The following is a 27,656-nucleotide window of genomic DNA, read 5'->3' as shown; positions in this document are numbered from 1 at the left end:
CCCGGCGCGGCCCCTCGCGGCGGAGAGCGCCCCCTGGCGATGCGGCGGACCGTGCCGCCGCTGTTCCCCCGGCAGGCGGCGCCCACCCCCGCCCCGTCCCCCTCAGGCCGAGCCGCGGTCGCTTCTAGGGTCGGTTTTATTTAATAAAATAAAGTACAGCGATCATTCGGCGGGGGACCGGCGTCCCGGGGGGGAGCATGGGGCACTCCCGCCGCTGCCCCGGCCCGGGGACAGCCCCCCTCCCCGGGCTGGCGATTCTACCTGGCGAGCGTGTGTGACCGGTACCGAGCATGCGGCCACCGGAGCTGCGGGCCCGGTGAGCAGCAGAGGAGCATGCGGAGGGGCTGCGGTGCCCGAACTAGCTAGGGACCCCCGGGGGAGGCCGGGCTAGGCAGGCAGACGGTGGCACGAGAACTGGTGATGGGGAGAACAGAGTGGGTGGTGTGGGGAGGTGCCGGGAGCTGCCCCGTGCAGTGGGAAGCCGGGGGGGCCCAGCAGCGGAGCAGCCGGCTCAGTTGGAGGAGAGCAGCGAGCTGTGGGAGGACAGGTCCATGCTGCTGGCGCTCAGGCCTCTGCTCTCCGCACGGAGGCCTTGGGTGCCCTGGAACAAAACACAGCGCGCATGAGGTAGCTGCAGTCCACCCTCATGCCCCAGAGCTGCCATCCCAACTCCTGTAGCCCTTGCCTTGCAAGCCAGGACGGCCCTGGTGCTGCTGTCACGTACAGTGGCTGGTGCCTTGGCTCCCAAACTGTGGCTGAGCTTTGTGGGGAGGAAGGTGGGTCCTTGGAAGGGACACCTTCAGAGGTGGAGCTCTGACCTCACATGAAGGGCTACAAACTCAGGGGCTCTCAGCACTGCACCTGGGGCCCACTACTATGCCCCTTGCCCCCTGTGCCACTGGTCACACAGCCCCCAGTCCTGTACAGCCCTACCACTCACACTGTGCTTACCTCAAACGAAGCATCACCCGACTTGTGCAGGTAATTTAAGGACGCAGCTCGTTTCATGCTGTAAGAAAGCAGAGGAGAGCAGACGTGATCGTGCTGTGAGTGGTCAGACCCAGACACGCTGGGTGCTAGGGCCTCCGCCTGTCCTTGCACGCAGCCTGATTCTCACACCTACCTGGTGTTCCTGGGCTCCAGGGGACCATTGCCCTGCAGTTTCTTGACCAACATCTCACTGCTCCTCCGTATCACATCCCGGATTTTTCCCAGGGAGCTGCTGCGCTGGAGAGTGCCACTGCCATCCTGGACACAGAGACACAAGCCAGGGTGATGGCTGAGTGGCACTCATCAGGCTCTGGCATGCTGCTGATGAGTGGCTGGAACTGGCTCCAAACATCCTCTTGCCCACTTGCATTGAGGGTTTAGCCCTGGCCCAAAGCAGACTTACTGCTCACTACACTCACCGGGTTCTCCACATGATACGATAACCACAGAGTCAAGACCCCTGCTGCTATGGTCTGGCTCATCCAGCCTGATACTCCCTCCTGCCCAGTGCAAGCTCAACACCCAGACAGGCTGGTGACTTGGCCCAGGCCCCCAGCACAAATGGCACTGGCATGCACACAGTCCTGCTCAAATAGGACACAGCTCCATCACCTGCAACAGCTCAGGCAGCAACTACCAAGGAGGTCCCAGTGGCCAGGGAGGCAAGAAGCCCTGTTGGGAGTCCCAGGATTACAGATACTTTTGTACACTTTGTCCTTCAGGCCGGGACAGGGTACTGGGGCTTTCATTTCAAGGACTCTCACCTCATTTGCTGCTGGTTGGAGACCATCCTGATCCCCCGTCTCCCCTTGCCCTTTCTCACTACACCATCACCATTCCTCCTCTCTGTCCAGCACTCATACAGATGCACACCCTCGTCCTGCAGGCTCACTCACATCACACAAGAACATTCAATATTGCACACACAACCTTGTCCCACCTCTACCACCACCAAGACAATTAGCTTTGGGCTATTGGAGCAATTCAGGGAGCTCCACTGGGGATGGATTTATTTGGCTGCACCAGCACCTATTCCTAGGTCCCTCAACTTCAGCTGCATGCAGCCCCACTAGCTGCCCCAGAGGGTGGCACTTTGCAGGGGGCTTTTCACATTTGCCTGCTTTTTCTGAAGAACAAAACCAGCCTGAAGTCTTGTTCCCAAGCCAATTTCCTCCCACTATTTTTGCCTCCAAAAGTCCCCAGTACCCAGTGAGGTGCTCTCAGCCCTTGACATGCTCCAGTCCACCTCCTCCACTTTGCTCCACATGCATGCAAGGCACAGGCTGCCAGCATGACACCACACCATGCCACCATGTCATCATGCCACCAAGCTTTTCCACTGTGGCCTGGCCTGCGTGTTACATAAGGTTGTGAAACCACTGCTGATGTGGAATTACTTTTGCTCTGATGGCCTGGTAACAGCAGTCTTCCCTCCTCCTGCTTTGAATAGCCCCTGGAACACTGGGGCAGAAGAAAAGGAAGGGAAGTGATGGCAAAAGCCCTTTAGAGGCTCCTTAGGAAGATGTGAAGCACTCCAAATGACCAAAACGCCTCGTGGCTCAGGCTAGCAACAGCAATTACCTCAGCACTGTCCAAGCAGCTCTGCAGGTAGGCAGGGTCTCTGCCTTAGGCCAACCACCCCCTGCTGCTGAAATTACAGACTGCGGTGCTTGGGGAAGGCTTTTCTAGCACTCCTCTGCTCTGCTTACCCAAAGCTGATGCAGCCCTAGACTGCTCTCTAACAGCTGACCAGGACTTTTCCTAGCAGCAAACCTTTCCTGGTATTCATCTCATCCCTTCTTTGATAAAACAAGTGCACTGAACCTCTTCACATTCTCACTGGGATGAGGGTTTTCCAAGTTGAGAGCCATGTGTTCCTGCTGCAAAGGGACCCACTCACCAGAAATGGAAAGAGCACCCAAAGCAGCAAAGTAAACAATTCAATTCCTGCACGAGGCATCCCAGGCAGGTTTTGGATGAGCTGAATATCAGTGTGAAGCATTAGCAAAGATAGGGAGGTGTCTTTTGCCTCTCCACCAGACTTACACTGGGTCACCACTCTCCCTGCAGGGTACTGCTATGCCAGGTACTGTTGCTTTTCCCAGGGCACACAAGCCAGGAGTGGAAGAGGGAATACAGCTGGAACAGGTGGGGGGCAGGACCATGGTACAACGGCAGCAGGATCAGGTCAGGAAGTATGCTCTTGTATCAGGGCTGGAGGATGGAGCCACATTTTCCCAGCTGCAGTGATGCATACTGACTGCAGACCAACACCAGAACCAAATGCTGCTGCATGCTCGGTTAAAAATAGCCTTTCTTCTCCCCCCACTCCCTTTTCTTACAGGTTATTTTTAACCCAGAACATTTATGGGTTTGGTTTGCCGCAGAGCCCCTACCCCATTGCACCCACCAGGATGAGAACATTAAGGAAAAAAAAAAAAAAAAAGCAGCTCTACCACTGAGCTCCTCTCCAGGGCACGCTCCCACCCTGCCTAATGCATGGAGGCAGAGGACTCCGGCAGGATTTGGCAGCACGTAGAGCTCAGCACTGAGGGACACAATGGGGTATTTCTTTGGCTAAAAAGAAATGCCTGTTGAGGAAGGTCCAAGCTCAGATGCCCCAGGGCAGCCCTGCCACACGTGGTTACAGAGTTGAGGTTAGCAGCAACTCCAATTTGGAGGACAGGGAAAAGCACAGCAGAGCTGGGTCCTTCATCTCCAATGCTCAGCCTGGGAGGGGTGCCCTGGGGGCAGCACATGCCCCTGTACACACACAGACAAAACACCAAGCACCCCCAGACCTGCTCCAGCAGCACTTGCACCCACCACCCCAGGGCTGACCGACGCTGGCCTACAGAGCATGGAAAGAAGCACAGGGCAGCGATTTGGGTCAGTCTACCTTTAATTAGAGGTATGGTTGTTACAGCACCAGGTCCAGGACATGGCAAAGCATAGGGGCAGGTGGCCCCGAGGTCCAAACACAACCTTGCCCTGGGAACTCACCACTCTCCAGAAGCATGGAACAGCACTGGGACAGAGAGGCAGGGAAGGTACAGTCCCTGCAGCACTGAGCCCTGGCCTCCACACCCCATGGTCTTGAGGACAAGCTTCCTTTCAGTAAGCACAAGCTCCCAGGGGAGCAGCATGCATGCGCCCCAAGGCTCTGCACCACCACAGGAAAGCCAGACCCAGACAGATACAAGCATATTTAGTATCACAACCTGCCAGATGACTAGCATAAAGAAAGGATCTAGCTAAATAAATAAGGACTCCTGTGCTGGCCCCTGGGCTCTATCCTGCTGCCTACAACCTCACCAGCTTTCTCCCCAGATAGAAGGGCCAGGGAGGTTCCCTTCCTATAGGAGGTGGGATGAGAGTGTACACTCAAGGATGTGTGACCCAAGACAGTGGAGGTCTGGCCCTAGGACACATTTCATATCCCAGTAATGACTAACAAACAACACCAGACCATGTGAAGGCCTGAGGTCATCAGAGGCACTGAGCCACCCCCACAGGGTCAGCACTGTGACCCTATTGGTAACAGGGTTACCCATTTCCCACCCACTTGGCTAGGGACAGCCAGACTGCAGTCAACCCCACAGACCTGTGAAAAATCCAGCCTCTACCCCTGCAGCAACGTCTCTCCAGCCATCTGCTCCCACCTGCTCAGAGCACCTCCTGCCCTCGCCCTTTGCTTCCTCACACCATCTCTGCACCTTCTTTTTCTCCCAGTCACTCTGCTCCAATCCAGGCCATTCCCCATCTCAGCCACTTCTAATGGTCTGGGGTCTGCCCCTTGGAAAAAAGCTCTCCTTTCCTCCTACCTCTCCTCTGCTTTCAAGGAACAGCAAACAACTTCACCCCCACTTCTCCCACCAACCACACATAAGAATCCTGTAGCAATGGGGTCAGATTCACCCCTTAATGCCAGATGAGGAACCTGGCTATAGCACCCAGTCAGGAAGTTGCAGCTAAACATGCTTGTGCTGGCCAGTTCCTGTATATAGTCCTTGGCTGTTGCCCCCTCATCTCATCTTGGATCTACAGCGGCCCTATGGACTGCCCTACACTCCTGTGCCCCTGCAGAGAGACCCACACACTGCTCTTGGGTTACAGAGCTCAGCAGGGAGGAGGGTAGCAAGATGGGAACTGCCCTGTGCTACAGGGAGAGCCCATCTCACGGGGAACCAGCACAGGTTTGCTACAAGGCACTAATATCAGCTAAGCCTACAGGGAAGAAAGCAACTGGGCACATGACAGCCCTGCCTAGGCCAGGCCTCACTGCCTCTTAACAGCCCTCCATCTTTGAGCCTCTGCAGAGATGGAGGGAACAAGCTGGGAGGGCTGAGGATGTCTAGTGACAATGGAGTCGGCAAGCCTGGAGTGAAGACAATCCCCTGCAGGCCTGGGCCCCAGGGATGTGCCAGGGCAGGCCAGGGGTGGGGGCACGCAAAGGGACGGTGGCCCATCACCCTGGCCTGGGGGAGCTGGCAGCTCCTCGCAGATTCTTCCTGCTCTTGCTGGCCACGGGACTGGAGCTGGGCCATGTGGCCAGGCACTCCTCTGCAGGCGTCGCGGTGCCCTCGCGCGCCAGGAGGGCTGGGGGACTGGCGTGGAGCTCTCGCCGAGGAAGGAGGGATGGTGTGGAGGAAAAGTCGGAAGATACAACACAAACATCCAGGTGACTGCGGTGGAGGGGAAAGAGGGAGTCTCGGGAGGCATTTAAGCCTAGTGCACAGAGAGGAGAAAGACACAATTTACAAGGCTGTGAGGTTGTAGGTCACCTAGGGAGCAGGTGGGACAAGGCCCAGGCTGCATGCAGAGACCACAGGCCACATTTGGGCAGGGAGATAGTCTTGTGAGGCTGAAACTGCAGCCTCACTTCTTTACTAGTGGACACAGCGGGCTGGCAGTAACAGCTTAGTTCAGGGAGGAACAGCCTGGGTCTCCTGCTCCGAGGGCTCCCTGCTCCTGGGCGATGGGTACCTGACAAGGCAACTGCACCATGGAGCTGGTGCCACCCCCTGATCTCACATCCCAATTACCTGGCAACAAGCAGCTGGTGCAGACCCTGGGGTACTTCCAGAGCTGCCCATGGGCACAGGGCACCCTGGGGGCTCCCACAGCCCCGCCTGCAGCAGAAGACAGCTAGGGGAAGGCAGAAGAGGCTGCTTTAAGGCAGCATACCTGAGGTCTCTGGACCAACACAGAAAACAGGCCCTGACAGACAGGAGCAGCAGGAGCTGCCTCAGCCTTTTTTTTCAGGGAGCTTCAGTACAGTGCAGGGCTGCTGGCTCAGAAGAGAAGACTGGCTATGTGTGCAGCAGGCTGGAAAAGGAACCATGTGGCAGCAGCTGTGTCCCCCAGGGTGCTGGGCTAGCCCTCAAATCCTCTATTTACAGCTGTCTGGGTCAGGGAAGCTCTGCTAAGACCCCTGGGGAAGGGTCACATGAGCAGGGACTATTCCCTGGGAATGGCTATGTGAGAGGGTGGCACTGCCTACTTGCCTTAGGATGATCAGTTCAGAGACTGTCAGGAAGGTCTCCCAGATTATCACCAGTGCAAAGAGACCACCCAACACCAAGCACAGTCAGGAAGAGCTGCAGAAAGACACCAGCCAGCATAGGGACCAGGTGATTCTAATCCAAACCTGCAGCCCCTTCCCCTGTGCTTGTCTAGCCCCCTTACTAGTGAGGGGTGCAGGGGCCTAGGTTGGTGCCTTGCGAGAGCTAAAGCCCTCTTTGGTCCTGATGCCAAGACCTGAGGCAAAGGACAGCCTCTGTTGGGTCCACTTGAAGGTCTGCTTTTCAGATCTCCTTCAGCCACCTCCTGCGTACAATCCACAATCAAGAGAGCCAGCAGGCTTCAGGCTTTGGGTGTTGAAGGGCTGTCATGGCAACAGGGAAGAAAAGAAGAGGAAGGGAGGGAGCTCATGCAGATGGGGATAGAGCAGAGCCAGGTGGGGAAGGGTTAGTGACAGCAGATGTGAGGGGGCAGCAAAGGACGCTGTGTGCTCAGTGCCTTCCCTGTGCCAGGCTGCAACAACCCAAGCTACTCTATGCTTTCAGAGTTTGCAGAAGAAATGTAAGCATTAACAGCTCTAGCAGCCCTTGAACCAAGCACACACCTGCACCATGCTCACTTGTTGCCTCTTCTCCATCCTGCTTGCAGGAGACAGAAGGCACCTGTACAGCCCTGGATCACTACCTTTCTCCAAAGTCAGTTCTAGTGACCGAAGTCACCCTCAGCCTCAGAGCAAGCCTAGACAGGTTCAGGTTGCCCTGTCTGTGCCTCAGCTAACACCAGTCTCTTGCCTTCACTGGCCAGCCCAGCTTGCCATCCTGCAAAGACCTGCCTTTTACCCCTCTGCTTGGCCAGAGCCTGCCAAGGGCACGAGACCAGGAGAGGAAGACAGCAAAGATGGTGGCTACGGACTATTCCTGTGCCCTGTGGTCAGTCAGTCAGTCACAGACACACCAGGCATATCACACACACAACCCTGCCCAGGCTCAGCATCGTCAGAGGCACAGTGCAGGACAGACAGCCAAATGGCTCTCACAGGCTGGGTGAGCCTGAAATGGGGCTGATGCTCTCAGCCGGGGCCTCCAGAGGGGTGCAGCAGGGAGAGATGTTAATAAGGTTACAAGGCTAAGATTAAGGGCAGACCAGGACCAATTCATGCTGCGCACTGCCAGGGCCTGGCAGCTCCCTGGAAGCAGGAGCCCTCAGCTGGAAATACCTGTTCTGTACACAAGAAGCCAGACCCAGACACGCACCTTTGCGGGCTGCCTGGCTCATGCCAAGAAAGGGGAAGGAAATGCGCAGGGAATGAACGGAGGCAGACAAGGATGCCACGACAGGCCACGCGGGGACAGCCCTCAGCCAGGCTGTCCCTTCCCTCTGGCAGCCGGCTGAGGCCATTCTTGATGGTGTCTTGTACTTACCCCGCTCCATTCCACGCCCATACTCACTTCCTCGCTACCGTCTGTGGCATTCTCGTACTTGACGCTGCCCCCCAGGCTCCGATGTCTCTCTGTGCCATCCCCCTCCTTCAGGATCTCCACCACCTTCGTCTGGTTGATTGGGTCAATGCCCTGCAAGTAGGAAAGGATAAGGAAGAACTGTGATTTGTCTTTCTGTGTTCTGTCCTTCTAGAGATCCACTGTGCTATCACTGTGCTTGGTTCCTGTTCCCTCTCTTGGCAACTGCACCATCACAGCCAAAACTGCCCAGCACAACCAGGATGGAGCCATATGCCATCCTGCACTTAGCAGTCTCTGTTTGAACTCCCAGCTCAATGAATCCACACATAACCAACCCTGGGGAACCCGTCCTTGCTACCCCAAAACTCACAGCTTTTTCCCTTTGCATTTTGAAGCGTGAAAGATTCAGCTGTCCTTCAGTCTTTTGTGCTAGGTGCTTACAGCTCCTGCTTTATTATTTGAGGATTGAGAGGAGTTTAAGGCAAGAGGTACTCCAAGAAATTCTAGTATTTTTTGTCTCTGGATAACAAAATTAGCGTGAAGAAAACATCCCAGTAAGTGTAGCTCTCCCCAGTAGCTGACAAAGTCTGGTAACCTGCCTTAACCCAGCTGCACTATTTCTGCACTCAGTGAGCCATGCCTTCCCCACACCTGGACATCTGCTCCATCCATACACACAAGCACCACTTCACACACTTACACACGTCAGGACCCCCTCAAAAATGCATCCCAAACCACCAAGACCCTCAGGTGTCATGGGAACGTAAACCGAGAACATCAGAGAGGCCCAGGAAAGTTCCTCACCACACCCCAACCAAAGGCAGTGCCATAATGTGCCACCCCAAGCCCTGCAATGCCCCCACACCAGGGAAGATCCCTCTGGGGTTACCTGTCTCCGGGAGCGAACCGCACACTCCTCCAAGGTCTCGGCTGCCTCCAGCTTGCCCTGGCGCCGGTACAGCGCACCCAGGTTCCTCAGAGTGGTGTTCACTGTTGGGCTGTAGTAACAGAGGGAAGGTGAGCACGAGCCCTGGCATCACCTCTCCCGAGTCCACAGCTGCTTACAAACCAGCTCTTACCTGCTAACCTTACAGGCCTTGTACCAGCCACCGTACTCAGCATAGGGAGTGCTGTCTCTGTGCTTGCTCTACAGGGCAAGGAGAGAAGAGAGCTCTTAGTTCTATACCTACTGCCCTTCTCTGGCCTGTGCTCTGTCACTGGACGCCAGGGTCGGATCTCAGGCTGCACCCCTGCACCAGCCCAACGTCTGGAAACACAATATGCAAACACAGTGATGAAGCCCAGCAGTTCCCTGATAGGAAAGTTAAAAGCATGTTTGCTGCAACAGATTTGGGCCACAAGCAAAAGTGATATCCTAGTTTCAGGAATGAGCATAATCTCATCTCCTTACCCCCTTCCACGGTACCAAAGGCAGCAGGGACAACATAGCCTATTCTCATGGCATAATGGAGGGCATGACACCCTAACCAAAATGCAAAAGGAAGAAAACCCCCCAGGCATGCCGGTCACCATGGGCACTAAACCCCTTAGCCAGAAGTAGTAAAGCAATCAGTCAGCCACTTCCCAGCCTTTGGCCAACAACATCAGGCTTACCCTACAGCAGCTCAGCCCAGTGAGCTGTCCCCTCCCCATGCCCAGCCTTTGCACCCCAAAGATGGCTGGCTGGCCCTGTCCCAGCCAGCTGCAAATGGGCTGCTGGCCAGAGCAATAGCACAGGGGGCACAGCTTGATGCTCAAGGAGGAAGATCTGGACAACCCCCACTGCAGGGCACTAGCTGCTAGCCCTGGGTCTGTAGGACCATGGCACCAAGCAGGTGCAGGGAGCCACTGCTCCACAGCATGAGTTACCCTCTAGCCCAGAAGAGACTGTCTCCATGGGGACCATTTATCTCACTCGGTCCCACAGCATTTCTCAGCCCTTTATCCCACATGCCAGAGTCTCCCTGTGCCATAGGCACATGTAGTTTTCTTCACATCAGAACCTACACAGCCTGGGCAGGCACCAGGGATATGGGAGTTCAGCACTCAATACATCTCTTCTGTAGAGGCAGCCCTAAAGGATGTCTGAACCTAGTAGGAGAGGTATCAAACCCTCTGGGGCAGATAAAGCCTCGAAGACCAGGGCTGCCAGCTGTGTCTGTTGATGGCATGAACTGCCTCCCTCTGCTGCCAGAAAAGAGAGGCAAGGGACAAAAGCAGTCAAGCTCTGTCAGAGGAATTTCATACATTTTTAACAGAAGATATGGAAACAGCACAAGGCAGAGCACATCAGCCCCAGCTCCTGGGCCAGGAGTACAAGCAGGTCTGTGACTACTACTGTTGCCTGGACAGGAATACCAACCCTGCTTTGCCATGGGGGCACAGGCACAGCTGCCTTGAGGACAGTAGCCCCAGGGTCAGGGAAAGAGGCTTAGCCCTTGCCTAAGACTCACATGTAAAATTAATCTCTTACTCCAACTGCGAGTCTCCCAGCCCGCTCTCTTGCCCCATGGAAGAGTTTGCATTATCTGAAGCATAGCACCATACTACAGCTATCTACATTTGACCCCCTAAATTCTTCAAAGATACCATCAGAAGAGTCTCAATTCAAGAGGGAGCAAGGGGAGCCTAGTCTCTCCTCCAGTTTGGATTTCTCCAGGATGGTGCTGCAGCAAGTGCAGGTTCTTTGCAGCAGAGCCTTTGCAATACAGCGACAAGAACAGTGTAAAGCTGAGGAGTGTCCTGAACTGGGAGCCATGCAGAGTGGCTCAATAGGAAGGCACAGGATGCTGTGGGAAGCCCCTGCCAGTGCCCTGCTTTTAGGGCTGACAGGATGGGACTCATCAATCACTAAGTCAAGCCTGCCAGACTGCTGCCTGAACCCTGGAGGGTTGGGGCTTACTCTGAGGGCAAAAGAAAAGTAGAGTCCCGCTGCAGGTAGAGGACTAGATCAGAACCCTTCATTGTGCTGCTTCACCCACCTGCCAAAAAACAGACAGGGTCTTACACTTGGCAAAAGCAAAGACACAACTGCTGAGTTTACCGGCCTGGGCTGCAGGAGCAACAGTAGCTTTGCCTTTCAGCCTAGTCCAAGGCAAGCAGAGTCCATATATATCCTCTTTCAGAGGCCAGCTAGGGCCCACCCTCTGCAGAGACCTTTTTCAGATATGGCTCCGTTTCCTAAGCAAGGTGACAGCAGCAGTTTCTTCTTGACCACCATTTTTCCCTAGACAGCCTTAGAGCTGCTTCAAAAGCCAGTTATGCTCTGGGTACTGGCAGCTCTTTGGAACAGCATGCCAAGGTCTTGTAGCACAACCCTCTGCAATTTTCCATCATCTGCATGCCCAAGAGGGATCAATCACTAAAGCAGAGAGAGCATGCAGCCATGGCTGAGAGACTCAACAGCCCTGCCCAAGGAAAAATACTCTGCTCTCTGATGGGCCTTCCCTCCCTGTTGGCCCAGGGAGTAGCAGTCTGTATCCCCCCTCTCCAGACACCTCCTGGCCTTGGCAGCTCTTCAGACTGCAGCTTCTCCAGGAAGGAGGAGAAGATAAAAGATAGGCTGTGACAAAGACGACCAAATCCCCTGGGATCAGACTCACCTTGCTCATCTCCTCTCTCTCTTCTGCATGCATCCAGATTGGCTTGTGCTCATCTGTGTGAGGAAGAAGGCAAAACAGGTCCACTCATCACCCCACACTGTTGCTTACCTCCTGTACAGCCCAGCACTCTGTCCCCAGAGCTAGCACCTCAAAGGGAAGTGACACTTCGATCCTCCCCCCAGTCCCTGGCCCAGAGTCCCAAGGAAGGCAACCAACACTGCAAAGGCAGGGGAAGGACAGGGAAGGACAGGGAAGGACAGGGAAGGACAGGGAAGGACAGGGAAGGACAGGGAAGGACAGGGAAGGACAGGGAAGGACAGGGAAGGACAGGGCCTCCCAGCAGAAGTACATGTGCCAGGTGCACAGGAGAAACTTCAGCCTATGCTTGAGCACGGTTATGCCATTTACCATTCCCAACCCCGTAAGGACTGGGTTGAGACTCCTGAGACAAAATGAGGGAACAGCATAACACACTAGAATGGCAGCATCTCCAGGGCTAACCAAAGCAGGGACTCTGTAAGGCATCCCATCCCTCAGTCTGGGCAACACCAGAACCAGACAAGTCTAGGCTGAGAGCCAGGAAACCCCTCCCTAGCTCCAAGGGCTTCTGCTGTACGAACCATCCACAGAGCCAAACTCCTTCACGTGAGCACGGGTAAGGATCTCCTTATACAGCACCTCTGCATCTTTGTATTTGCCTTGCTTCAGGTAACAGGAAGCCTGCAACAAACACAAAACAGCTCCAGCCCCACTAGGAAAACAGATTAACTCTGGCCACCTCTTGCAGCTATTGGTCTGTCTCTAAGCACCAGGCAATGCTCACCTCTCCCACAGTGCCCCTCCCCAACACTCATGGCCTTTCCCCATGCCTCACCAGGTTGTTCTTGGTCTTGGCCACATTGGGGTCATCAGGACCCAGGCAGCTCTCATAGATCTCCAGGGCCCGGCAGTAATAGTACTCCACTTCATCATACTTGCCCTGATTCTGGCACAACAGGGCTAGGTTGTTCAGCTGCTTGGCCACATCAGGATGGTCTTTGCCTAGAACCTGGGTGAAAAAAAAAAAGAAGAGAAGCCACAAAGACTGCAGCAGACTCCTGGAGTTAGTGGACACTGGAGTCCCCCCAGCACATGCCTATGCCAGACAAAAGCCAAGGTCTGGAGAGGCAAGGAGGAGAATTTCCAGCTTCCACCTCCTGGCAGGCCTCTCTAGGGCTGCAAACACAGGAGAGACAGTAAAGGTGATGGCAGAATGAGCAGCTGAACAGACTAAGCAGGCCCTGCATCTCCCACGTGCATTGAGATAATGGGAGAAAGCCCACAGAGAGAGCTGAAGGGAGAATGAACATGGAAGACTCATACCTTCTCACGGATCTCCAGGGCTCGCTTACACAGTGGCTCTGCTTCTTTGTACTTCCCTCTCTTGCCATAGAGAACAGCCAAATTGTTCAAAGTCGCTGCCACCTACAGAGACAGAAGTTTCTCCATGAAACAAAGCAAATTCCAGTGGGACCAAACAAAGGGCATAAGCAACACTAACAGTGACTACCCCACTTCCTCCATGCCTGCAGTACTGCTGCTTCTCAAGAGAAGGAGACCCAGACACAGAAGGCTGTCCTGCCTGTATCACAGGACCCAAGAGAAGCCAAGTCCTTACAGGCCATACTGAACCAGCCAGCAGGAAATAGTGAAGCAACAAAACACTGCTGGAACAGTGCCCCAGCAGCATTCAAAGGTGAAGAAGTGACTGAAAGAGCAGAGAGACACTCACCGCTGGGTGGTCTTTGCCTAGAGTCTTCTCACGGATGGAAAGAGCATCATTCAAGAGGTGAGCTGCTTCTTTGTATTTGTTCTGATCCCTGCAGTGCAAAGTCAACCAGTTATTTGGGATTTGGACACTACAGCCCAGAGCAGACAGAACTATGAACAGTGCTCCTTCCACAGACCCAGCCTTCACAGTCCTTTAATTTCTCCATTCCTCCCTGCTTTAGTCAGTCCCTAGCTGTATCTGGGAGTTCAGCAAAACAAACACCCCATCTAGGCCAAAACCTTTCTGAAAGGCAAACCACTGAAAGCCTGGGGAGCCCCAGGATGTGCTGTAAAGGGAAACAGGAGATGCAGAAAGCTCTCTGGGCCTAGTCCTACCCTTCCCTCCATGCTCACCTGTACACTAGTGCTAGAATGTTGAGCATGGTAGCCACATCAGGGTGATCATGGCCTGATGTCTTCTCCAGGTCCTCCAGTGCCTGCTTGCAGAGCGGCACAGCCACCTCATAGCGTCCCTGGGAGGCGTACTGGATGACAAGGTTGTGGAGGGTGCGCAAGCGTGCAGGAATCTCATAACCTCCCTGCTGGGCAGCTGCCACGGCACTGCTGTGCTGGTGGGGCACTGTGGGCACAGAAATAAACATGGCACAGTTGGCCCAGCAGGTTAGAACAGAAACAGGCAGCACCCATGTATGAGCAAGCACTTACGTCCAGGACCATGCTCTTCCTCTTCATTTGGGAACAGGTCATCCAGAGAGTCCTTGGTGGAGTCACCCTCCTTCTCCTCCTGAGAGGATGAGAATCACAAATACTGTTGGTTCTCAGCAGAGACAGCAGCAGCCTGAGCTGTCAGTTGCCAAACTCTTGGCCCTTGTGCAACCCAACAACACACTCAGCTTCTCCTGCTCTCTGGCACCACCTCCCCCCACAAAACAAAATCCAGAGACTCTGCCCCGTGCAGGCCCCCTTTAGCTACAGGCACTGCTGTGCATGGGATGGGGCAAAATCCAGGGCAAACGTTATCACACACAGGCAGTTCTCCCAGACCCATAAAAAGCAGCTGCTCAAAAGGATCGGGGCCTACCGAAGGCGAGACATCCTCATCATACTTCTTCAGCTGATTCATGAACTCAAGGTGTTTCTTCTCCTCCTCCAGCTGAGCCACGGTCTGTTCACTGCGCTGCAGCTTCTGCTGGGTGTTGGCAAGCTCATCACGCAGCCACTGGTTCTCCTGGCACAGTCTCCGCACCTGAGCGCGCAGCTTCTGCTTCTCTGACTCCACGGCGTTCAGATGGTTGGACAATGCCATCATCACCTTGTTAAGAGTCTCAGTCAGTAACAACCACAATCTTGTCTCTCCCTCACACGCATGCTTAGGGTCCATGCTAGCCTTCTACACTTAGCCCCTTCCCAACCCATGGAGCTTATGGCAAATGGCCACATGCCTACCCTTCCTCTGTCAGTCCCAGATAACACCTCAGGAATCACCCACCACCCTCACCTGAGCTTCTCCAAGCCCCAGTTCTATCATCTCCACCGACTTGCGGAGCAGGTTGGATTTCTCATGCACGAGGTTGGCTTCTTCATCCTTCTTCAGGCACTTGATGGTCTCCAGCAAGCTGTGCAGGATGGAGTTGTGTTCATTCTTGAGTGCTTCCAGCCCTTGCATTACCAGCTTGGTGTTGGAAATTATCTCCTCTTGGCTCAGCTTGTCCAGTTTCTCCTCCCTCGGGTACACCATGGTGGACATAGTCCTACTCCTGCAGCCCTGCACAGAGACCAAGACAAAACCTGAGTGCCTCAGGGCTGTTTCAGAGAGCCACAACCAGACACAAGTGTCACAACCTCCTTCAAGCGGTCAGATACAGCATTTTCGTGATTGCCTACTAAGCCTTTCTCCTTCATCTTCCCCTCTCCCTTTGGCAGCAGGCAGCTGTCAGGGTGCTTGCCTCTGCTTTTGTGGCTAGGAGTGCTGGCAACCAGTGCAGGTGGCCCATGTAGACAGAAGACCAAAAGGCTACAACCAGTGACCTCCAACACCCCCACATTCCCAGCAGGGGGAAGACTAATTTAGCTCCCATTTAAGAGCAGAGATTTGTGGTTGGCAGCTGGGGTTGCAATCTATACACCTTCTGTCCACAGACCACTGATGCAGAGAGGCTGTCAGAGCTCAGCATCTCTTCTGACAGCAGAAGAAAGGGAACACAGAGCAAAGGGATGCCAGCTCAAAGCTTTCTGTTTCCTCAAAGGAAAACCTCCTAGAAGAACATCTCAGACAGGGAGGCATCGGCGGTATTACTGTGCCAAAACAGTGCCTGTTCAGAAGAATACATCCTGAGGATTGCAGCTTCAGCACAGAAATGCCATTGTGGCACTAAGGGACATGCCACCAGCAGGACACACCACACCACTACCTGACAGGAAGCTCGCATACACCAACAGCTACAGTCACACTAACATAACCCTTGTGCAGGTGTCGACTTTAAACACCACAGCTTTTCCATCTTCATTCACCCTGCTGCCACTCCAAGGACTCCTCAGGATGGCCTAAAAACTCTGCACTCCTTCCCTGTCCTGTTCCCCTCAGATACACAATGGGAAAATACCAGCTACTGCCTTTGCACAGCGACACCAAGTGCTACAACCCTCAATGTTAGCGTGGCTGCAAGATCCCTGCATACAATGCCCAGGAGCTAGGGAAACACAAGAGGCAGGCAAGACCCCTTTTAGCAGGACCCTGGCTGCTCCATGACTCACTCGTCTAGCACAGTCACAGCCTCTCCCACCAGCTGGGCCTCACCCCAGCAGCCTCCTTACTTTATTCAACAGTAAAGTCACCTCCCACCTTGCAATCAGGTCACTCCAAAACCAAGCTCCCGTAGCACCCTGCACAGGCAGCACCTGCCCAGCAACACCTCCTTCCTACCTGGAGCTGGCAGAGGCCTCTGCAACCTGAGTGCCCAGGGCCCTGCTGCCAGGAAGCTGGTAAACTGCCCAGAAGCTACACAAGACAAAGTGAGGGAAGTGCTGCCAGCAGATCTGCCTTTGGCCTCCTGCAGGACCTACCTCTGCACATTTTGAGCTCTCTTCTCAGCAGCTGCCTTGTGCCTGTTTTACTGAGAGAACAGAAATACTGTCCCAGCTACAGGAACAGAGCAAGCAGAGCTCCCCTTTCTGGCAGGGCTCCTCACCTATGCACTCTGCTCAAGTGCCAGGGAGATGCTGGGGAGTGGGCCCTGAGCAATAGAGAGGCCCAGCTTCCTCCTCACTGCAGCACTTAAAAGAACTGTCCCAGTGCTGTTTGTCATCTTCACTTTAAGTACACATAACTCATTATTAAACCCACTCATCTCCTCATCTGTAGCCTCACTCTTCTTTCAGGTGTTTTAGAAGCCTGAACTCTCCCTCAACTCTTCTTTGGTTTCTGTTCCCATGATGTACATCCACCCCTCAGGAAAAGGGGCAAATCCTTGACACACAGTGGAGACTTTACTGAACCCCTCGGCATGGCAGAAACACCTCGTGTCTCTTGAAGACTGGGTTTCTGTTCACACCTCTGAACAAGAACTGAATCATCCTCCCCCAAAGTCACAATGCTGACTTCACATTCACTTCATGATCTAGCATCAGCACCAATTCTGAGTCATACTTCACTGTATTTTTCACTTTTGGGTATCTGTCATGCTCCACATGCAGTTAACCCTGCACGTTGGGTATTTTATATCAAAACAGTCTCATCTGGATCACGACTTAGGCCAGTTTGCTTTAGAGAATTTTATATGATAAGAATAGCATGAAAAACATCATTAAGGTCAAGACAGAGGACACAGACTACTGTTTCAAAAGGAAAAACAGGTTTGCTGAGAGTTGGTTGCCATTCATACCCTATCTCCCAAACTCATTCTCTAGAAACTGGCAGCTAAGCATTCTGGTCAGCAGTTCCCCTAGTTATTATTTCCTCCCACCTTTCCAACACACCTGGAGTGGGATCAAGTGCTAAAGCAGTAAGGAAAGCTTTGCTTCATGCAGACTTCTGCAGGTGAGCACAACTCAAGAAGAGATGTGCAACAGCTCCCAGCCCTAGAGAAAAGAGGTTGGCAGCCCAAAGGATGTTGGTTCTGCCTGATCCGGCCAAGCACTCCTGTGCCCTTCCCAGGAAGGGTCAGCAGGCACTTAGCTCTTCCACAGAACCCAAGGTGATAACTGCTAAAGGGTTAAATGGCCCCATCACTGTCTCCAGCTTATAAAGAAACACACCCCGATTCACTTGCAAACAGGGAAACAGGCAAGTGGGAGTTCTCAGGACCATAGGCAATGCTTGGGACACAAGAAGATACCCAGGAACAGCCTCATACCCAACACAAAAAAATAAAACTTTGCTCTAAAACTCTCACAGCTGAGCAGTACAAGTCCCTGTGGGTACTGGGCCAACTGAGAAATGCTGCCAGTTTTCATGGCAGCATCACTTATGTCCATACAGAGATCTTGCTGCCGTCTTTAAAGAGTGCAGTACAAACACATTGGGAAGAGCAACATGTTACAGGATAAAAAGCCACCAGACCTCACACCTTCCTAGGTAACAGTGTCGGGCAGACAACACCCAGATCCATAGAAAATCAGCCTCATTAAATCCACTGTAGACAGAACTACTCCTCAGCTGTGAAACTGCTGTGTGGTAAACCATCAACATCTCTACTACAGCAACATTTTTTCTTCAGCCCTTTCAGCAGAATATGTTCATGCACTTCATAGTTCTCACAATCAACTTTTTTTTTTTTTTGTAATTGCAAAGACTTCAGACTGAGAAGGAAAAATAAATCAAAATATCCTGATCCACAGCATCCAAGACTCATCCTACCCTGCACCTAGATCCTCAGATCCTCCAAGGCATCCCAATAGAGTATTATCTTCTCTCACAGGCTGTGCAAACATCTGTGACAACCTCAACCTTCCTCCCCTAGGGTGACATCCTGGAAGCATAGCTCTGCTAGGTACTAGCATGTTTCCATGTTCAACAGTGGACAGAGGATTGTCCAGGCTGGGCAGAGGGTGCAAAACCCAGAAACAACACACAGCTGCTCAACAAGAAAACAAAGAGAAGTAATTTGAATGCTGTTACCTCTTGTACTGCAAAGAAAAGCAACAAACACCAGTGGGATTTGACATAACCTTCCAAAGCAGGAATTTCACCCCAGAGAGCTTATTTCTAGTTCTTCCCAGTACTTGCAGGTCTACACTCTGTGCTCAGCCCTCCAAAGAGGGAATGCTCGCTATGGCAGCCAACACCAGGGTCAAACAGGCTGATGTAAAGGCACTCTTCCCACTCCTTCACCTTCAGTAAAGGGCACTGAGTGTCCTTTATCCGGGCAGAAAACACTCAGATTGAGAAGGGGACACATCATGGTTTGCCTTTTGCAGGGTGGAGCTCAGACTGGAATAGGAAGAAAGAATGCTTTTCCACCAAGCTCCTTGAGAGATGGAGAGTCCTGTTCCCAGCTTATCCTGCAGCAAGTCCTCATGCACTTGCAGGTGTCCCATCCCAGGTCTCCACCCACACGTTTCCGCTCTAGTTGGCACATCTTCCCTATTTACAGGGAGCTGCTAGAAGAGCCTGCCTTTCCGACAACACCCATCTCATCTCCCGTCTTCTGCTCCCGTTTGGAGGACAGGAAAGGAACATGCATGCACTGAGCTTTGTGGCAGCTGCAGCAATCAGCTGGGAATCCAGCAGCAAGTACATCCTGCCAGGCAAAAACCTTCCTCCCGTATTCAAGTGCATAACCGCGAAATCGCTAAGCATCAGCAATTTCAGCAGCTCATTTTTCTGCCTCTCAGAACTGCTCCCACGTGCAAGACCTTTAAGAGGAAAGAGCTGGAAGCTTCACTGCTTCTATCTTCAATCTACAGCATCTACAAGGACGCCAGATTAAATGGGTCCAAGTGAATCTTAAAGCTTAGGTTATGATGCCTACTGCTAGAAGACGGTGAGGGTGGGGGAGGAGAAGCACCAGGGAAATCAGGAGTCAACTACAAAAGGACAGAGATCTCAGGTCTAGCAACAACTCAAATAATGCAGTTCACTGCCTCTCTGCATGCAGAAGACAATAACTGCAGCATCCTTCGAGCTGCAGATGGTCTGCCAGCACCTTCCGTAAGGAAGTGAAACAGATTTTTAGCAGCAAATTCCTCCGTAGGAGAAGGTGATCCAAGGATATAAGTGATGTAAAGTAGTTGCAGAAAGATGCCTGGGTTCTGGAAAAAAAGCAAGTCCAACCCACAGCAAGAACCAGTGACCACATTTGGGAGATAGCCAGCAATGGTTTCCATTGAGAAATGAAAACACAGGGCTCTGTCTTGCTTCATCATAATTATCCCAGTCTCCTCCTGTGCTTTTGCTACCTGGAGAAACAGCAAGGTTATGTATTTGGGAAGAAAAACCACTTGGTAAAAGCAGGGAGAGCTTTTTATTTTGTTAGTTTTTCCTTGGACCTCTGCCAGCTCATTACTGCTGAGCAACAAAGGGTCTCTGGAATAGACTATTTGACCTCCAATGAAGCTAGAGGTCAGACTGCAAGTAAGACAGTGAGTCTTCACTCCCATGGGACACTGCAACAAAACCTAGGCCTAATACTTTGGATGCTGAAAAATAAAAGCAGTAAAAAGCAGAGTGACAAAGTTGTACCCATCACAGAGGCTGGGTTATGACCACTCATTTTCTTATTTTGATACTACAGTGTCAGAAAGCAAGCAGATTGTAGGAGATTACAGCCAGCTGTGCAGAGCCTCTGAGGCATCCACTGCATAGCCAGGACACAGTGACACTCCCAAGAACACCTGCACACTGACACACCACTGCTAGAAGAGCCACTGTGCTCAGGGTCACCACCCCAGGTCACCCGGAGCAGAACCACAGAAAAGGGACAAACCAGTGCTGCTGAGCTCCACATCCAAGTTGGTACTTCCAGAGCCGCTCTAATAAGGGCAAAACAAGAAATGCTGAGGTTCACGTGAGGCACAGAGCAGGAATGGTGCTCTGTGATGCCTGTTACTGTTGCCAGAAATGCCTGGATGCTCCCTTAGAGCCAGGAAGAACACACAAAGAGGACATGAGTCAGGAGTCAGCATCCTGGGAGGTCATACCCAACACATCTCCGAGCTGCAATTGTACAGTCAAAAGATGTCACTCAAACTCGAATGTCTGTATCATTCTCTGCCACCAATTGTCACATTCTTCATCCTGTTGCCAAAACCAGGGACACTTAAGAGTCCCATCTTCTGCCCAAAGTTCTTTCCCAATGCCAGCCTGCAGCCTGGACCTTTCCTGGACTGCAGACAGTCTAGAGAGTTAAACCAACACACAGATGACTGCTGTGTTGTAACTTTTCCCTCAGTAAGAGTCTGCCTTGAGTATTACTTGAAGAGTATTACTTGGAATGAATGCTTAGAGGTCTTAGGTCCATTCCCTTGCTCAAAGCAGGTATCTGTGACTAGCTAAAGGACCACCTCCCATATCAGAAATCCCACAAATTATTCAGACCTCTGTACCACAACTTAGCCATCCTCTTGTGGGAGAAAAGAAAAAAAAAAAGGTAAGAAAAAAATTCCTCATCTGAATTCCTCAGATAAACTTAATGTGTTGCCTGAACACCTCTTCGGGACCAAGGAGCAAGGCATCACAGCATGATGAACTGATCCAAGGCCCAGAGAAAGGGAATGCAGTGCCTGCTTCCTTCCAGCAAGGTCCTGCAGGGATTTTTGGACTCCCAAAGCAATCCACCTGTAACAACACAGCATGCAGTGAAGGCAAGAAGTTGTCTCACTCACATCCTCCTATGCCCCAAAACCAGGACTCTCCTTGGCATCCAGACATCTCCCCACATGGCTTTGAAGCCAGTCTCCAAGCCCAGAAAGACTTCACCCAACCAGTTTCCCCAACCCTCAGAGTCATGTATAACAGTGTATAAGCTGACTGCCATTGATGTGCCTTGATCCCTGTCTGGGGGAAAGGGAGGGCTGTCCAGGGATCATGGCCAGGATTGCTTCCTTCAGCAGCTGACACATGCCAGCTCTAGCTGACTGTGAAGCTCTGGAGGTTTTTTTTTCTAGATTCTGGAAGGCTTGTGCTGGGAATGTCTGTGCTAACCAGCAGGCAGCATGAGGCCCAGGGGACCAGGACCAAGGAACTAAGGACTAGATTTGCAGTTCAAACAGAAGGGCTCTCCCTCAAGGAGACTGGAGCTGAAGGCAAAGAGCATGAAGGGAGTCTCCTAACACTCTTCCGCTCCCCACCACCCACAATCTCTAATAAAACACATGATGTAACACAGCCTTCCTGAAACCCAGAGCAAGGTAGTGATAAGGTGGATTTACAAGGACTTAACCACAGTGACTCATGTTCACACCACAACAGAAAGAACACAGGAGTTTCCTATACCTCTCCCACCTTCCAGCCCTCAGCTGGAAATGGACAAGACAAAAGGTACCCGTGTTTGTTCTGATTGATCAGAGCAAGCAAATCCTGTATTATTAAAGCATCATCCAATTCCCGTATGGATATGTACTCTGAGGAAGTATAGACAGAGCATGCAGTCTGGTTGGCTTTGTATCAGACCATTCATTCTTTTAAAGATCAGAAAGGTCTCACTCCATCACTCACATCCATACCAAAGAATACAGATATTGGAATCAACAAAAGTGAAAAAAAAAAAAAACCAACAAAACAACCAACAGCAAAACCAACCAACCAAAATAAAAAGCACCGATTTCTGCCACTAGCAGAAAACCATTTTGCTCTGGTTGTACATCATATTGTTGACAACCCCAGCTGGCTGGGAAAACCTGCCCCTTCCAGCAGGCCATTGGAATGAGAACAGCAGTCATCACTACTCCCACCAGCAAGCTTACGCTGGCACCTCCAGATCAGCTGATAAGACCTTGTTTTTGAACTTGTTCATGTCTGCAGCAGCTCACCAAATCCATTCTGCATCTGTTGTGCCTGGGACTACAGCAAAACACCATTAAAAAGTGTTTCCAGGCTAGTGGAGACAAGAGCTAAGCAGCTGGAACCCAGCCAGGTCAAGCATCTCTTCCCAGCTTCAGAACATGATTGGGAGTCTCGCACTATAAAAAAAACAGAGCGAGAGCAATTACCTTGCCCTGACAGCATGAAGCAGTATTAAAGCAGGCAGAGTAATTCCCAGGAGCCAGTGCCTTTGCAGGCATCTGTCTAATGTGAGGGCTCTGCACTGGATGTGCCTAAGCAGTACGGGAGGCAACCAAGATGCAGATGGGACCAGCAGGAGCTCTGGAGCCACTCAGTGTGCCCTGAAGGGCTCTGGTGTACCCACACAGTGTACCCGAGGCACCTGCAAAGACCAGCTGACTGCAGGCTGCTACTATTTCCAGAAGCAAACAGGTTTTGTAAACCGCAGCAAGGCAGGCAAAGTCACAGGGACAAACCTCTACCTGCATAAGGAGCAGAGGAAGTGTTCTATCTCTGGCTCTCCTGTCTGGCTAGAGCTCTTTGAGGAGCTACATGACTCTCTCCCAGCAATCTAAGCATTTATCCAGCAACTCTGCCAAAGGTCAGAATCTTGCCACGTGTCCTTTGTGCCCCAAGAGCCATTTTGGTATTTGGGGTTAATGCTGTTGTTTCAACCTGGACATTCCTCCAAAACAGCAGATGAGGGAACACATGCTTCCTGCTCCTTCTGCCAATTACAGCAAAGCACAGCCATGTTTATTTACCCTGTGCCTGAGTTGGCCAGATCTTTGACCTGATGTGTGATGAACACCACCCTCTTTCCCCACAAGCACAGGCAGAGGTGGGTGTTTTCCACATCTCCAAGGTGGCGTGGCAGAGAGACGACCGAGGGCACTAGGGGAGAGCCGAGCACGGAACTGCAGCGGAGTGCCAGGTGCCAGCTATGCAAGGCGCTGGGAAGCCTGCTGCTCGTGGTAATGTGCTGCTGCCTCCCACCATTGTGCAGATTTCTCCCGGCTGCCTGGCCAGAGCGTTCTGCCGCAACACCATCCCCCAGCTCTTCTTCAGACACCTCCTCCCAAGCGCATCCTCTCCTTCGCAGCAGCTTACCAGCGATTCCCGCAACCCACCACCTTTGGTAGGGTGCACCTCCACTCCGGAAAAGCTTAGGAAGCAGCTAATTAATGAAAAGACGGCTTGGGGCGAAACAAGGCTCTTCCAGAGCTACTGCTGTACGACCTGCCTCCGTCATCGTTTCTCCGGCTTTGTCTGGCAGCAGGAGGCACGCCCGCTGCGTATCCTTGAAACAAACAAGCCAGAAAAACCCCTTCACCCCTCAGAACCACCGCAGAGAAATTCTGCGCCCACCTGGCTAAGTGAAAGCTTCACAAGGGAGAAAAAGTTTTCATCGGCTCTGCCCCAAACTGCGCATCAAAGCGGTCCTTTGTTCCAGGATGGCCGGGCACCCTGCCCGTCTCAGTCACCGGATGGGAATGTCCCCCGCCCCACGCCGCAGAGGAGCGATACCTGGCTGCCTGCAGCGGCTCGTCCAGCGCCGGTGTTCGCGGAGGCGGCGGAGGAGCGGCGGCCGCGGCGCTGCGCGGCTCCGTCTGCCGCGCTGCCCCGGGAGCGAGCGGCGGCGCAGGCACCCGGCGCTCGGCAGCCAACCACACTGCGGCAGGGGGAGGGGAGGGATGCGGACAGGCTCCGGCAACAGGACGGTCTGACGCTCTCCTGGGGGAGCAGAAAGCGCCTCGCACGCCAAGCTCGCGGCTCCCTCCTCGGGGATCCACGGGAGCGCCCAGGAAGGAGCAAGGCCGAGCCCCCGCGGTGCCGCCCAATGCTGCCCAAGGAGCACTGGCCACCATCGGGCTCCCGTTTATCCCGCCCAAGCCCTGTTCCATCCGACCCTCCATCCTATGGCGGAAGGTTTTACACCCTGTTTGGTACTCCCTCCCCAGTGCTGACCCCATGCCAGCCCCTAAAGCCAAGCTGGTGTCCAGCAGCGTGGTTGTTATCGCAGCAATGGCCAGGAGCCCGGTTGTGTCCACTCTGCGCAGTGTGGGGCTGGGCCGGGTACTGCTGGGAAGCGCTTGCTCAGTCTCTGGCCGCTCTTCTCAGAGAGAAGACAACGACACAGGATCCAGCTTGGATTGCTGTTACAGCTACCCCATCCACGGTAATACACAACTGTCACGGTGCTCCCTACAACTGCCTGAACCAGTAATATACTGGTGTTCCTGTCCCTCCCCATGGATTCCCCCAGAAGGGGAAGGGGTTCAGGTGTCCCAGGAGGAACAGCCATGCTGACACTCAGGTTCTCTCTTGGCTCATCTCACAGCACGTATTTCTTTCCTAAAACACCTTGCTGCCTTCTGTTCCCAAGTTCTGGAGAGCAAACCCGGCTGGCTGTGGGGTCCATACAGCTAAGGCACGCTTACATATCACGTAAGTTACACAGCAGGAGTGCAAACATACATTATTTGTGTTACAGTGAAAACCATTCCTGGCAATGAAGACACAGACTAATTATAGAGCAGTGAATCCCGCAGTCTCCGCGCACAGCACCCTGGAAACAGCCATGACCGGGACTTGGGATGACCCACAATTGCCATACACACACCCCGCTCCTCCCTCGGGGGCTCCCGGCCTCCCCCGGCCGTCCCTGCGTGGCAGTGGGCCCTGCCCGGGGGGGAAGGCCAGGCACACCGAGCCTGCGTACCAGGAGCTGCCCGAGCAGAGCGGACACCGGCACGGCTCCCGAGCCAGTGGCTCCCCCGGTGCTGGAGGGGGCTGATGCCGAAGGGCGCGCCTCGCCGGCTCCAAAGTCCGCAGAGCCGGCAGCGCCCTTAGCGCCGACCCCGCCGAATCCGGGCACGGGGGGCACGGCCAGAATGCTGCCCTCGCCCCCGCTCGTTCCGCAGCCCCAGCGGCCAGGGCGCGCCGGGACGGTCCCCGAGCCACGCCAGCCCCAGCCCCACCACAGGAACCTCCCCAGCTCCCCGCGAGGGTCCCACCGCCCGCCGCGGCCGGCACACTCAGCGTCGCCCCGGGCAGGCCGCCCCCGCTCCGGCCTGCGCCGCCGGGCTCTGTGTGTCCTCCGCCAGCCAGGGCCGCTGAAAGGAGCGACCGAGCCCCCGTAAAGTCCAACCTGCTCGGCGCAACACCTCGATGGCGGTCCCGGTCGCTGTCCCGGTCCCGACGGGGGCGGGGCGAGACCCGCGGCCGGCACCACCCGCCCGCTCAGCGGCGCAGCCCCTTTAAATCCAAGATGGCCGCCGCCTCCGCCCCGCCGGCGGGAGCGCGCCACCTGCCGGTGGCCCCAGCTGCGGCCCCGCCCCGTCCGGCGGCGCCTTCCCGCGGCCATGGCGGCGCTGGGGCTCTGCCGCGCCTTCGGGGCGCTCCTGCTGTCGGCGGGCCCCCGCCGGGCCCGGCTCCCGGCGCTGCCGCCCGCCCCCCAGCCCTGCCTGCCGGGGCCGGTGTCGGTGCCTGCCGCCTGCCGCGGGCTGAGCGGCTCGGCGCCGCGCTGTACCACCGACCCGCTGTGGAAGTGCCGGACCAAGTACACCGTGCGGCCCGTGGGCATGAAGAAGACGGGCGGCCGCGACCACACAGGTGGGCGGGCGGGCGGGCTGCCGGGACCGGCTGGGTGCGGGGGGATCCCGCCTGCAGCCGCTCCCGTTTCCCGCAGGCCGCATCCGCGTGCGGGGGATCGGCGGGGGACACAAGCGGCGCTACCGCATGATCGACTTCCAGCGCCTGCGCTACGAGAAGGGGGCGCCGCCGGAGCCCTTCACCGAGAAGGTCATCAGCGTGCGATACGACCCTTGCAGGCGAGTGCGGGCTCTGGCTCGGCCCCAGCGCTGGGCCCGGGCAGTCGTACTAGCCCTGGGCCCCTGCTCACCCGCCGCGGGTTCTCCGTGCAGGTCGGCTGACATCGCCCTGGTGGCCGGCGGCAACCGCAAGCGCTGGATCATTGCCACGGAGAACATGCAGCCAGGGGACAGCATCACGAACTCGCCTCACATTGGCAGGATGGCAGGTGCACGCCAGGGCCAGGGGCATCTGTGCCGATCTTGCCAAGGGCTCTTCGGCTGCTCCTTGCCCAACTTGTCAGCTTCTGTCTTCCAGTGTCAGCCAGCGAAGGGGATGCATACCCACTGGGGGCTCTGCCTGTCGGCACGCTGATCTGCAACCTGGAGAGCCACCCTGGGAAGGGAGCACAGTACATCCGGGCAGCTGGTGCGTCCCCCCACTGTGTGTAGAGGTTTGGCTGAGCACGGGTGGAAAGGAGGGTAGGGGACACTGCTCTGGGTGGCCAGTGACAGGGAGTTGTTATCTTCTTCTCATCTTAGAGTGCAACACATCCCTCCAGAAAAGCAGGGGTAGCTCTGCCCTGTAGATTCCTCAAGGCCCTGTCTTCAGCAAGAAGGGCTCCATTTAGTACAACAGTGGGGGACTTTGGGGATTTACCAGCATGGGGATGTGCTTGTCACAGGGTGAAATACTTTGTTCCTCCTGCTTAAGGCAGTTGGCTCCTTTCTTGCCTGCTGCAGGTACTTGTGGGGTGCTGCTGAGGAAAGTGAATGGGACAGCCATCGTGCAGCTGCCCTCCAAAAGGCATATGCAGGTAAAGGAGCTGTGCTGTCCCTGGCTCGACTGCCTGGCCACGCAACCGTGTGTCCACCAGAGAGGGCTGCAGCTCTTCTCTGTCCCCTAGGTGCTGGAGACCTGTGTGGCCACGGTGGGCCGCGTGTCCAATGTGGATCACAACAAGCGGGTGATCGGGAAGGCGGGCCGGAACCGCTGGCTGGGAAAGCGCCCTCACACGGGCTTGTGGCACCGCAAGGGTGGCTGGGCCGGGCGCAAGATCAAGCCTCTCCCACCCATGAAAAGCTATGTCAACCTGCCACGGGTCAAAGCAGTGGAGTGATGCGCGGGGACAATAAAGTGTTTTTCATGCCACTGCTGTTGCTTTCCTGATGCCTTTTATGCACTTTCCTCACCTTCCCGCGGGTCAGGCTGTGCTGTGTTCACTCCCTGGCAGGAGTGGGATTGGTGGGAGAGATGAGCGTGGGGGCTGTGGACTGCCTTGGCTTGAGTTTGAAGTTGGCGGGTGACTCGGTTCGGTCAATTGGCACAACAGTGTCAAACCTAGCTGTAGGACACCCGAGCTCTTCTCTCACCCTCAGCTTGTGGAGCAGTGAAGGCAAGCGGATAGGAAGGTGGCTTCCAGCCAAGGCGACTGGGGCGCTGGGAATCACGGACCTCAGCGTCTCACTGCTCCCTGGCCCTACTTCTGCGTCCTTCCCCCGCCGCCTTCCCCTGTGC

At 54.5% G+C, this 27,656-nt stretch overlaps 2 protein-coding genes across 3 annotated transcripts; one reads left to right on the top strand and one right to left on the bottom strand.

The window, feature by feature from the left end:
• Nucleotides 1-137: 137 nt before the first annotated feature.
• Nucleotides 138-25,558, bottom strand: KLC4 (kinesin light chain 4). Of its 2 annotated transcripts, none has more exons than XM_062490725.1 (16): nucleotides 25,477-25,558; nucleotides 14,844-15,110; nucleotides 14,427-14,657; nucleotides 14,051-14,129; nucleotides 13,739-13,964; nucleotides 13,347-13,434; nucleotides 12,938-13,039; nucleotides 12,450-12,623; nucleotides 12,196-12,295; nucleotides 11,576-11,628; nucleotides 9,053-9,120; nucleotides 8,863-8,971; nucleotides 7,935-8,084; nucleotides 1,124-1,248; nucleotides 952-1,009; nucleotides 138-601 (listed from the first exon to the last, which is right to left on the bottom strand). In XM_062490725.1, the coding sequence occupies exons 2-16, from the start codon at nucleotides 15,090-15,092 to the stop codon at nucleotides 512-514; spliced, it is 1,902 nt and encodes a 633-aa protein (XP_062346709.1). In that variant the 5' UTR covers nucleotides 15,093-15,110; nucleotides 25,477-25,558; the 3' UTR covers nucleotides 138-511. The 2 variants fall into 2 exon arrangements, with proteins under 2 accessions (XP_062346709.1, XP_062346710.1); XM_062490726.1 differs by having other exon boundaries at nucleotides 7,962-8,084.
• A 119-nt stretch (nucleotides 25,559-25,677) lies between these two features.
• MRPL2 (mitochondrial ribosomal protein L2) lies at nucleotides 25,678-27,294 on the top strand. Its single transcript, XM_062489514.1, has 6 exons — nucleotides 25,678-25,940; nucleotides 26,017-26,158; nucleotides 26,252-26,367; nucleotides 26,457-26,567; nucleotides 26,882-26,955; nucleotides 27,046-27,294. The coding sequence occupies exons 1-6, from the start codon at nucleotides 25,691-25,693 to the stop codon at nucleotides 27,256-27,258; spliced, it is 906 nt and encodes a 301-aa protein (XP_062345498.1). The 5' UTR covers nucleotides 25,678-25,690; the 3' UTR covers nucleotides 27,259-27,294.
• The last annotated feature ends 362 nt before the right edge of the window (nucleotides 27,295-27,656 follow it).

Source organism: Cinclus cinclus, chromosome 3, assembly GCF_963662255.1.
Source record: "Cinclus cinclus chromosome 3, bCinCin1.1, whole genome shotgun sequence".
In the NCBI taxonomy this organism is placed as follows: Eukaryota; Metazoa; Chordata; class Aves; order Passeriformes; family Cinclidae; genus Cinclus; species Cinclus cinclus.
The sequence above is the reverse complement of the archived record's forward strand: the minus strand, read 5'-3'. Positions and strand labels throughout refer to the sequence as shown.

Excerpts from the sequence above, each read along its gene's own strand:
- KLC4 (XM_062490725.1), bottom strand. The coding sequence starts at position 15,092 with ATGTCCACCATGGTGTACCCGAGGGAGGAGAAACTGGACAAGCTGAGC. Across the intron at positions 9,121-11,575 it reads AGAGAGAGGAGATGAGCAAG|AGCAAGCACAGAGACAGCAC; the intron begins GTGAGTCTGATC and ends CTTGCCCTGTAG. Across the intron at positions 8,972-9,052 it reads AAGGCCTGTAAGGTTAGCAG|CCCAACAGTGAACACCACTC; the intron begins GTAAGAGCTGGT and ends CTGTTACTACAG.
- MRPL2 (XM_062489514.1), top strand. The coding sequence starts at position 25,691 with ATGGCGGCGCTGGGGCTCTGCCGCGCCTTCGGGGCGCTCCTGCTGTCG. Across the intron at positions 25,941-26,016 it reads GGGCGGCCGCGACCACACAG|GCCGCATCCGCGTGCGGGGG; the intron begins GTGGGCGGGCGG and ends CGTTTCCCGCAG. Across the intron at positions 26,568-26,881 it reads ACAGTACATCCGGGCAGCTG|GTACTTGTGGGGTGCTGCTG; the intron begins GTGCGTCCCCCC and ends TGCCTGCTGCAG.